The sequence below is a fragment of the Barbus barbus genome, assembly GCF_936440315.1.
Source record: "Barbus barbus genome assembly, chromosome: 48".
Classification (NCBI taxonomy): domain Eukaryota; kingdom Metazoa; phylum Chordata; class Actinopteri; order Cypriniformes; family Cyprinidae; genus Barbus; species Barbus barbus.
In genome coordinates this window covers 6,986,344-6,998,206 of record NC_136726.1, presented here as the reverse complement: position 1 = coordinate 6,998,206, position 11,863 = coordinate 6,986,344, and the positions used below count along the sequence as shown (strand labels likewise).

The following is an 11,863-nucleotide window of genomic DNA, read 5'->3' as shown; positions in this document are numbered from 1 at the left end:
ATCCTTATCTAGTAATCATGAATCACGAACGAATGATTGGGTCATGAAAAAATTATGAAAATTGGTCAGAATGTTTACCTATGGGAGGATTAATGGGTGAAAATACATTTTAAAAACAAGAACAGCATTGGGCCCAGCAGTTTTATTAAGGTTTTCTACCATGCATGTATATTTTTGTATTCCTTGTAAAATTGTATTCAAGACACCAGAGAGGACACCCGAGCACCGCAATCACATTTAAAAACTGCATTATTAATGGCTTATCCTATGAAACGTGTCCTTTTCGCCTGCAGCTAAACTAATATGGAACAACCTATTCATCTTGGCACCAGAGACAAAGGTAGGTTTCAAATCCACAGCAAGCTCGATATTTAATTTCACGTGGTGAATGTAATTATGCGAAGAAATGATACCGTGCCCCGGATTAAATAGGGAGTTATTGAGAGTGCCTCTAATTTTAATTCTGTTAGGATGACATTACAGAAGACCATCTGAGAAACTGTTATATATCATGGCATGAGAGCATACTGCCACTTTGTGGCATATAAGGGACAAGCATGCAGAGGTATAATGGTGAATCTCATGAAAATAACAGTCTAAATTAAATATATATAAATACATATCATTAAAAAATTAGATTAAAAGTAACAGTAAATACTTCTATAATGCTACAAAAGACTTTATTACAAATAAACAGTGGATTAAAGAGTCCTGAAAACAATTGTATCGCCGTTTCCACACAAAAACACAATTAACTTCAACACTGATAATAATCAGAAAGCAGCAAATCATAATATCAGAATGATTTCTGAAGGATTATGTGACACTGAACAGAGTAATGATGCTGAAAACTCAGCTTTGCACCACAAATAAACACAGATCTCCTGTGGGTTTTAAGTATTTCTTTTAATTACACATTAAATAAGACCGATGAGATTAATGGGGAAAAACAGGTTTGCATTTATAAAACAGTGCAGATCTGAGAACAGCTTCTTCATCTTAATAATCACATTCACCAAAACATGACAGATGCGAAACACGACCTCAGATCGGCACGCTCTCAAACATTAACACATGACCCTTAATTACAATTAAGTGTCATTCGATTCATTAAACCAACAAAAAAAACAAAACACAATTTACAAAACAGTCATCTTTCTTAATCACAACCGTACAAAGGCTGTTAAAACAAGGTCCATGGATACGTGAACCATTTTATCAACATTTGCAATTGGCACAAACAGACAGAGAACATTTCAGAAACCATTCAAAAAATGTCCAATGACTTTGCTACTCGCGTTACAGACGGCTAGTAAAGGACTCTAAAGGGAACAAATCACCCAAAACACTTTAACTTTGCATAAGAGCGGACATCCTGATTTATTTCCTGTTTAGATTTCTCCGTATTAGTCAAACAGTGATATAGAAAAAAAATATTAGAAAAACAAACTAGTAATGGTTAAGGACGCATGGTAAAACAGCTCACCAAAGCAACATTCTGCTCGTATATTGGAAATCTCCTATAAATGACATCATCTCATGACATCACAAATATTGCCACACAAAATAAATCTTTATCACTCTCTTTGGTTTGAGTGATGGCTGAAAATTTGCCCTCCAGAACCAAGCTAGCCACATTTTTACCATAGTATACTATTCACGACTGACTCTTGGGAACTTGTGTTCAGCTTTGAGTCGACTAGAACTGGGCTTCTAGAACCAGAATGTCTCGATGGTTGATGGCAGCATAAACAAACAAGACTTGTGTTTTTTTTTTTATACGTATTTTTTGCATCACAACAACTAGTGGTACAGTAGGTTATATTCACTAATCAAAATTTAGCAAAAATAATTCAACGTAATTACTCCGACTTCTAAGGCGCTGTTTGGCTCGGCACAAGAGGGTAAATATTTATACGTCAAAAAAATCCTCCTCAGTGCAGAAGTGAGGTGTTCGCTAGTGTAGATCCTTACAGAAAAATGAATTATTACACACCTGGAATACTCTACTCTGATTGGTCAACTGCAACTATATATTTTTTAGTCAAAATCTGCTAAGGCGTAATGAAACGCCAGTTTTAAAAAGTGATTTTTATCCATTACTTACAACAGGATCTGCATTTTCATGGGTTTAAATAAAAGATTTGTGCTATAAGACAACTTTGTGGATAAAAAAAAATTGGTTTTCAAAAGTCAATGAATTTGAGACAGCTAAATGTTACATTTTGTCCGTCAAAAAATAACATGCACAATACTCGGTAGTATTTACCAGAAGCCAACAGAGGTTCAGGGAGAGCACATTTCCTAAAAACACATGTACACAAACATTGACTTGTCGCTTTCCAAAAAGAAAATGCGGCCCGAGCAGCAACGTGCTGTCTGTCAGAAACGTTACATTCCTAATACATAACGCATGAGTATACATTTGTTCTTTACTCCCTGAAACTGACAGGTGCCTTCTATAAAAATGCAGATCACCATCTTCTCAGTTGTTTAAAAACGTTAAAATATATATTTTTCTCTCTCAGCAGATTTTGACTATATAAGCCTTCATGAATTTAGCTGAAAATATCACAATGGCCTTGTTGAAACAATAGCGCCTGTTTGGACCAACTGAGAAAATCCTTTCTACACAACCGTGGCTATTATACAGTATTCAACGCATTACCATTCCCTGGAAGTTTAAAGAACAGAACACAGCATGCAAACTGGGAAATAAGGTTAATGTGGTTAAGATCTCATAATATATACATTACCATGGCTTTCGAGAGTTAATCCGACTACAATGGAAGTTCACATGCAGGTTGTTTTTTGGATGTCTGGGACATCCAAAGGCAGGGTCATACACAGTGATAATGTATCAAAACGCCCCTGAAAGTGTTGGTCAACTCAATGTTTCAGTTCCCGTAAAATCAAGTGACTCACATGCAAATGTCATGGCTAAACAGCTACATAGCTAGTTCTCTCTCACAGTCTTCTATTCCACACCTTTCTTTATAAATCTACTCTAAACCAACTGCACAATAACACCAGTTCTGACAACCCACCCGATAAAATAAGCCATAAAGGTGACCAACACTTTGGGGCAACTGGCACCGAACGAGAAGTAAAGCTTATTTCTTTTAAGAAAGCAAGTAGAATAAGGATCCATTCTGTATTCGGAGGCGGCTAATAATTTAGTGTAATGTACAAAATGCAGTTGTGGAACTTTTTTTTTTTTTTTTGAGTTCACATTAATAAACATTTTGTTTTGGATTTCTTCTTTTTCTTCTTGCCCTCCTTGCTCATCTTCTCCTTGTGTTTCCGGATTTCTCGGACTAGAGTATAAAACGCGTCGTCCACGCCCTTCAAATAAAGAGAAAACAACAACTGTAGGTGATTATCTAAAGCATCAAACACTAACAAAAAGAAAGACTTTGCACAGATCTATGCCCAACTTTTGCTGCCATATTCCAAACATTAGCCACTTAACATTAAAACTGGCCACAGATAAGTGTAAAAGGCCATCTTCACCAAACCTGAAGTGAAATTTAAAATAAACTGAAAAAAAAAAAAGTTAGAAATGAACAAGAAATGGCTTTAGATAAGAGTGAGAATCTCACAAATAAATGGTTATATTCAGTCCCAAAATCAAACAAAAATTGAGTATTTTATATAGAAGTACAACACACACTACATCCAAATATACAATGTACACTGTGGCAGGCGTGATTGTGTGTCACAATGCTAAATTTCTTTTCAGTCCTAAAAATAGGCTTCTTTTTTATGAAATGCAATTTTGGGCTGAAACATAACCTGGATATGTCTTTGACAGATTGTGAGATCCACCCAAGAACAGGTGTAGAGTGCTGTACAGATGTCGTACCCCACAGCTGGGCTGCAGACGGGCAGCACTTCAAACTTACCCCTCTCACATCAAAACACATTTTTTAAGCTTGATGCATTGTGTCGTCTTTTCTTCTTTACTGAGTTTTCTCAGCCGGTACTGCCTGATCTCCCGTACCAGAGTATAAAAGGCATCTTCCACTCTCTGCAGTGCAAAACACAACTCCCTTCAGTGTTAAGGAACGCACAGCGGTCATCACTGAGTGGGGAAACAGTCCCAATTGGATATCGGGAACCAAGTGGCATGTTTTCCACAGCGTTGGCACAAATAATATCAACGTTTTCTTTCGACTATTTCTGGGAATTTAGCATAATCAAGTTTTTACATCAACTTTCCACAAAAAAAAGCCAGGTTATTCCATGGGATGTCATTTTTTGCTGCATCTTCACACTTGGAAAACATTTAAAGAGTTTCTCAATTAGTAATGTCCCTGAACATACATAAATATATATAAAATAAACCAGATAAGAGAATTAGAAAGCGAATCTGCTATTAGAGCAATACACAAAACCATTTCAGCATGCAGCCAGAGAGGGAATTGTGGGTATTGAAGACGGCACGATGGTGTCGATGGGTAGCATGTGAGGCTCGAAACAGAGAGAAAAGAAATTAATTCAGGAGCTTTTATTACACCCCAGCACCACAAGGAGTTGTGATTTGAGCACTGCAGAGGGAGGTAGAGTGTTTGCCCTGATATTCAACGTGACAGCAGTTCAATAGCCCCAACTGATTTATAGTGATTAAACCCCCGATCAATCAATCAATCCAAATAGCATTCTCTGCCAATAAGAGATTAAATAATGAAATCAAACACAGACAAATTATAATGAACGCACAAGAGAGACCAGGCGCAAACCCAGAGGCAGATCAGTTGTGTTGTGTGATATGACCTAATTGATTATTCATAAAGCCCGTCAGAATTAACTCATGCATAAACCCAGTGGAAAGCAACAGGACGCAATGACCAGCTTTCCTACAATTCTGCACATATCAACTGCCTTCAGCTGGTGTGTGAATGTCACCAAAACTAATGTCTAAGTCACAATTACCTCCTAGAAAAAAATAATCAAATAAAACATGCAATAAGACTTTTTTTTTAAAATATATAACACATACAAATAGCTAATAGGGGGGTGTAACAATACACTGTTCGATAGACGTTATTGATCTCATGATACAATATTTTAAATAAAGCCTAAATAGAGTTAGAATTTTACCTTTTTATTATTGCTTCTAAAGACATATTATAAACATAAGAAAAAGTGCTGTTCATTAAAATGTTATATTTTGGCATTACATCAGGGGTGGACCTGGTCCCTATAGTGCACAGGGTGATGGTGACACCAGAATAGAAATACTTATGATTCTGCTGCTTATGTACAAAATTATGTTAGACACATTCTAGTGCTCTGTCCCCGCTGACATACAGTGCTGCTTAAAAGTTTGTGAACCTCTTGCAAAATCTGTGAAAATGGGAGTAATTTTAACAAAATAGAGATCATATAAAATGCATGTTTTTTATTTATTTATTTAGTACTGTCCTGAGTAAGATATTTTACATAAAAGATGTTTACATTTAGTCCACAACCCCAATGGTTCTTAATACTGTGTGGGGTTACCTGGATGATCTACAACTGTGCGAGCTTCAGTGTGAGATTCAGGGTTCACCATATTTAATGTGCCATATTTAATTAAATGTGTCTAAACTTTCATTACATATTGTTGCATTTGTATTGTGCCGTTTAGTGACAATTTGTTACACCCCTAATAGTGGTATTTTTGAACCAGCAGAAAAGGTTTTAAAATGAAATAAATACAAACATTGCATTAAACTAAATTAATACATTTCTATAATAATAATGATTTCTACTTTATTTTGATTTTGGGGGAAATGTGACCCAGACATGTTCTTGAAATGCTTTACAACTGACCCTTAACGGCTGTATATATATAATCTGGTAATAGTCAACTTTTAATACAGATTTTAAAACCATATTTAACACCATAATGCATTAACATGACACTAAAGACAACATGAAATGGTATTTTCAACTCAACTTCCATAATGATGCATTTCTGAGCAAAATTATATTGTGGGGCAGAAAAAAACGAGGTAAATTTATGCATCAGGATGTAATTTAATCCTAATTTATACGGTGATCTATAGACTCGTTTTAATTGTGGCCTTAGTCGTGCCAGCGTTTACGGTTACAGAAGTGGATAAACATTTATGGAAAACAAATGTATTTTTTAATAATGATGAACCGTGCACAATAACACCAACGATATTTATTTTAATATAGTTGATTTTGATTTCATGCTGTCTTTGAATCAGTCAAAATAAAAGTCTCACTGTGAAAACTTATTTTGATTGATACGTCACACACGCTTTTATTCAGTACACGACCCATGCCCATGTTTTCCATACCTGTCTCGTCTTTGCTGAGGTCTCTATAAATGGGATGCCGTAGCTCCGTGCTAAATCCTGAGCCTGCTTTGTGTCCACACTGCGCAAAGGAAGATCACACTTATTCCCCACCAGGACCATGGGGACGTCCTCAGAGTCCTTTACTCGCTTTATCTGCTCTCTGTCAAAGCACACAGAACATTGCATGTCTATAATTAATTTGACTTTGTGAAGGGTTTTAACCCTTTACAAACCTGATTCTGCAGGTTATGTGAGTGCACACCATGCAGTGTATACCTGTAGTGGTGAATGTCCTCAAAGGACTTGGTGTTATTGATGGCAAAGACACAGAGGAAGCCCTCTCCTGTCCTCATGTACTGATCCCTCATGGCGCTGTACTCCTCCTGACCTGCAGTGTCCAAGATGTCCAACAGACATGTCTCTCCGTCAATCACCACCTGCTTCCTGTAGGAGTCCTGCACAAGTGAAAAGATATTTTGAGCATATTGATCAGTATATGAATCCCAAACTGTACTGGTTCTGTAATATCAATTTATCACAATACTAAAGCCTAAAATATCCCAAAAATGGTATTAAAAACCTAGCATTTGTAAAATTACAAATTGTACTTGTAGGCAAAAATTGTATCAGACTTTTAAAGAGCTCATTTAGGTGTAGATTAAGTCTAGCAAAATGGTGTGCAAGTCAATAATACATTAAAATTAGAAAGATTATTTTCAGCATTTTCATGCATGCTCTTAATTCATCGGCGCACATTATTCCAAAAACACTTGGTCTCTGTAATCAAAACATCTATAAAAAAACTAATCTGTTAATACCTTCAAAACCTCTACAAACATTAAAAAACATCTATAAAACAAAACACTAAACTACAAAACAAATATGAAAAATGAACACTACAAAACCACAAAATACAAACAATCTAAAACTACAACCATCTAAAAACTCTAAACAAAACTACAAAAACACCTAAAAATAACTTCAAAAACAACTACAAAACATCTTTAAAAAAAAAAAAAACTATTGCAAAAACTACAGACCAAACAACTACAAACAACTAAGTCCGAAAAGTGAAAGGCAAGAGACACAATGGCCTTCAATGTGGAAGCCACCTTTTAAACCAGAATAACCGGATCGCACTGTTGAATCTTTAACAGTAGATATTTTTGCATATTCACATGAGTTTCACAGCATGGTGTGGCCGTAGAAAGTGAGTGTCCTGACGGCGCTAGAGACAGGTACACATGCCTCACCTCTATGGTTGGGTCGTATTCATCCACAAAGTGGTTCTGGATGAGTTGGATGGTGAGAGCGCTCTTGCCCACGCCTCCAGCCCCCACGACCACAAGCTTATATTCGGTCATTCTTCACCTGCAACAGTGAAAATCGCCAAGCAGTTAAATACTTGTTCTGCTCCAGCTTTAATGTACTTACTGGACTTCAAATAATTGTCAATCGACTTGCGCTATTATCCAAAGCGACTTAACGGTTCACTAATTACAGGTTGGAGTAACCTTGGGTTAGACTATGTTGCTCATGGGTGAAACTGTGATAGGTCAATAAAGCCTTTTATGTCATTAACTTTACAACTTTACAGCTACCAGCCTACATGTTTAACCATCACGCCACAGCACCCTACAATTAGGCAAGACTGCTACTGGACCGACCCAAAATAACCGCATATAAAACATTAAACACTCTTCTCAACTTTACCATATCTTACCATTAAAACTATAGCTAATCTGTTTTAAATATATTTACAGATATAATCATTATGGAACTGATCCACAAAATTATACTACAATTCGCTACTGCTTGAAATTACATGGATATATATATATATATATATAACATTTTGTTGACATCTTTAATGTTACCTTATGGTTATGCTGTAATAGATTTTCTTTGAAAAGTCCAGTTAAAAAAAACTGATTCGATGCATATAATACCATGATTTGAGATGTTATGAATTAGTGTATTATCATGATACTACTACATAACTGTACCTTGAGTATAATAACTTTTCATTACTATAACTCAACAAAACTGATGAATCTACAGTAAACAATCAATTCAATAAGTGACACACTAGCAGAATAAAATAATTTAACAATATTAAGTTACATATCTATAGTCTAGTCCTCTGTAAGCCCTTTTTACTTTAACTTTATATACATTTTTAAATCGATTAAGACTCATTTGACACTGCAGCTATGTTTTTACTGACTACCAAGTATTTTATGCACCTTTTGAGGATAAATGATTGAAGTATGATATAATAATACAGTGCGATTTAGATTTTAACTCGAGTTAAAATAAGTTAATCGTTACTAAAGTAGTTTGCATCGCAGGGACCGAACAAAATATACACACTCAAAACCTCAAATATAACAATTGCTTAGCTTTATCTTTATTTGACTGTAAATACAGGCGTTAAAACAGCTTTTCTATTATTTTTACCTCTGGGTTTGTTGGCAGTTCCGCGTCTGAAAAGCCTCAAACGTGTATCATGACCTTGCCATAATGTTATTATCCTTTTAAACAGCGTGTATAAAGCCGCATATATCCGTTGACAATCCCGTTAGAGTATTTAAAGGGTTTTTCGAACCGAAAACCGACAATTTCATACGGAATAGAGATTAATTTGGTCTTTCTAGACTACATGGCCTGCGCTTTTCATAAATATGGGCGGACACACACTGTTGCGTCCTGCTAAATGATCACTTACCCCAAAATATCAACGGTTTTCAGCTGTTTACGATTATTTTCAGAAGGCGGAGGAGGTTAAAAGGACGAGTAATACGCACTTCCGAGCATCAGCATGCATCTTGCATTATAATAGACGAAACATCTGGAGGTGCAAACAATCCTGATCGGTGTCCTTTCAGTGAGATGTGCTTGATCAATAACTGACCGATAACACTGGTAATTCCAGGCTAAATATGGTTATACGGCGAATAATAAATGCACTTTAGTTTACAGTGTAGTAGCACTCGAGAATGTGCGAAGACATATTCGATACTGGGCAAAGACCGGCTTTTAACCAGCGCTGAGGGCAGTGTTGGTACAGACTGGCTTGCTGCTTAAATAGGCCCTAAATATAACCGGAACGTGTACGTGCGCACGTCAGCGCGTATATGGAATCTTATTGGCTGATTCGCCTGTCAGTCAGAATTAAGGGCTTTGCTTACGGTGTGCAAGGAGCCAATCGTCTACGGTTATCGACAGAATAATACAAAGTACTCAAACTAGATGTTTATTGTTTGGCTTGATACTTTATACGTTTTTTTTTTTTTTTTTACAAATTAATGTAAATATTGTTAACAGATACACATAATTGTGAAACAAAGCATAAAAAAAAGTCAAGAGCGAAAATATTGGTATATTTGCATTTGTGTATTTACAGTTTGTGAAGAGATGCTTTCGTTTTTATCATAATTAAAATGACCATTTAAATGGTGAAGGAACAGGTAAAAAAATTCACTAAAACAGAGACTTTATTATCATGGGTGGATTACTTTTGTTCCAGAAATTCCAGACATATTTTAATACGAAAAAGCCTAAATTATTGCATAAATTATGCTTGAAATTCACTCTACGCAAATGTTGAGTTCACTTTTAATATATTTTTATATTATAGATATTTTATTATAAAATATCTTGCAACACAAAGAGGGTTGAAAAAACAAAGTGGAAAATGTACGACTTTAGTACAGTCTATTATTTGATATTATTACACACCGTAAGCAAAGCCCTTATTACAAAATGTGATTCTTCAATTTAAATGAAGTGGTAAAGCTTGACAAAATGTGATATAAAATGCTATCATAGTGACTTTACATTTTATATACATAAAAACATGGCTAACCTGTTACAAGAGCTATATAAGTGAGAAAAATGAGCCAGTTAATGATCTTCTACTGTCAACTTGTCTAGTGTCTAGTGGTTTTAAAGGCAATTCCAGATATTTTGTCATTTAAATGTACTATTTTCACGTTTTTAAGTGTTTTAGAGGCAACCAATGTCTGTGTCCTAGAATTTTTGCATTTTGCATGCTTGTCTACAATCATATGATGCGTGCTCACCTTTCATAAATTTTGAAGCTTTGATTTAGGATTAATAAGGTTTTGGATACACTATATCAAGGCAATGTTTTAATATGACACTGATATAGCTGTCCAAATGCAAAATGTCAATCTTTTGTTTGATAATTATTGACCTAGAGACTCTAAAGAATTGTATTGCAGTGATTTTATTGATGTTAAGTTTAAAATGTAGCACTAGTTCACAAAAGTATGTTTTTTTAACATATTTGTGAATATTTAATGAATAATTTGATTGACAGCATTAGTCCTAGAGACAAAGTTGTTCAGAATGAGGAGATCTATCATATGACATGAAAATCTAGTGTTTGTGTGAATATATGAGCATTTTTCATCAATTTGAGGCCATTTACCATAGAAATCTTGTTTTTGAAGCCCTTTTAACTGTTAAAGCGCCATGTATGGTCCAATCTCCATGAGTCTCTGCATGCTTGTTAAGAGTCGTCTGACACATGTTTTCACCAAGTTTTGTAAAGTTTTGAGTTTAGGTTTTATAGGCATTTGGGTACGTTTAGCCACACCCCTTTTATAAATGACCCAGTCATAGCTAACCTAAGTACAAAATTCAACATTTTTTTTTGGATAATTATTGATCTAGACAGTCCAGAGAATTGCGCTGCAGTGGTTTGATCGAGATTGAGCAAAAAAAAACAGAGACTAGTTGGCAAAAGTATAGGTTTTCAACATATTTGTGAATTAATGATTTGATTGACAGCATTAGTTGTTCAGAATGAGGAGATTTATCACATGATATGAAGACCTAGTGTTTGTGTGAATATATGAACTTGTTCTTCAATTTGAGGTCATTTTCTATAGAAAAATGAAAATGTCATTTCTGTTATAGCGCCACCTATTTTCCGATCTCCATGAAACTTTGCATACTTGTTAAGAGTCATCTGTCACATGTTTTCACCAGGTTTCGTAAAGCCCACCATGTCTTGTTCCGATCGACCTCCGTTAACCTTGTTTAATAGGTGCTTAAACTTGCTTGGCCAATGGCGGCCATGTTTTTTAGATACACCAATGTCCTCATAGACGCTTGTGCCCCTTCAGACGAAGACACTGCATACCAATTTTCAAATCGATCAGACCAATGGTTGCCTGGTTATAGCCATTTATATGTTTTTTTCCGTCTTTTAGCGCTCCCAAGTGGCAGATCTGCACATTTTTTTATTTGAGCAAATATTGAGCTCCTAAATATGTGTACCGAGTTTGGTGAAGATATCTCATTCCGTTCCAGAGTTATACTTCAAATAACATTTTGCTAACGTTAGCATAGATGCTAATTGGCGTACCGTTTCGCACGTAAATCAAAATTTCAACTTTTTTTTGGTAATTATTGAGTGTCCACAGAATATTTCTGCAGTGGTTTGGTTCCGATCGGGCGAAAAACCTAGGACTAGTTCGCAAAAGTAGGTTTGGTATATAGGTCAATTTTACGGGAAA

At 35.5% G+C, this 11,863-nt stretch overlaps 1 protein-coding gene across 8 annotated transcripts; it reads right to left on the bottom strand.

Annotated features, from left to right (window-relative positions):
- Window positions 1-662: 662 nt before the first annotated feature.
- LOC306866348 (GTPase KRas-like) lies at window positions 663-9,410 on the bottom strand. Of its 8 annotated transcripts, none has more exons than XM_079411494.1 (6): window positions 9,043-9,410; window positions 7,568-7,685; window positions 6,591-6,769; window positions 6,315-6,474; window positions 3,906-4,030; window positions 888-3,345 (listed from the first exon to the last, which is right to left on the bottom strand). In XM_079411494.1, exons 2-5 carry the CDS (start codon window positions 7,676-7,678, stop codon window positions 3,911-3,913), a joined length of 570 nt encoding a protein of 189 aa, XP_079267620.1. In that variant the 5' UTR covers window positions 7,679-7,685; window positions 9,043-9,410; the 3' UTR covers window positions 888-3,345; window positions 3,906-3,910. The 8 variants fall into 8 exon arrangements, with proteins under 8 accessions (XP_079267625.1, XP_079267626.1, XP_079267627.1 ...); XM_079411497.1 differs by having other exon boundaries at window positions 1,792-3,345; window positions 8,775-9,410; XM_079411498.1 differs by having other exon boundaries at window positions 1,792-3,345; window positions 9,122-9,374.
- Window positions 9,411-11,863: the final 2,453 nt, after the last annotated feature.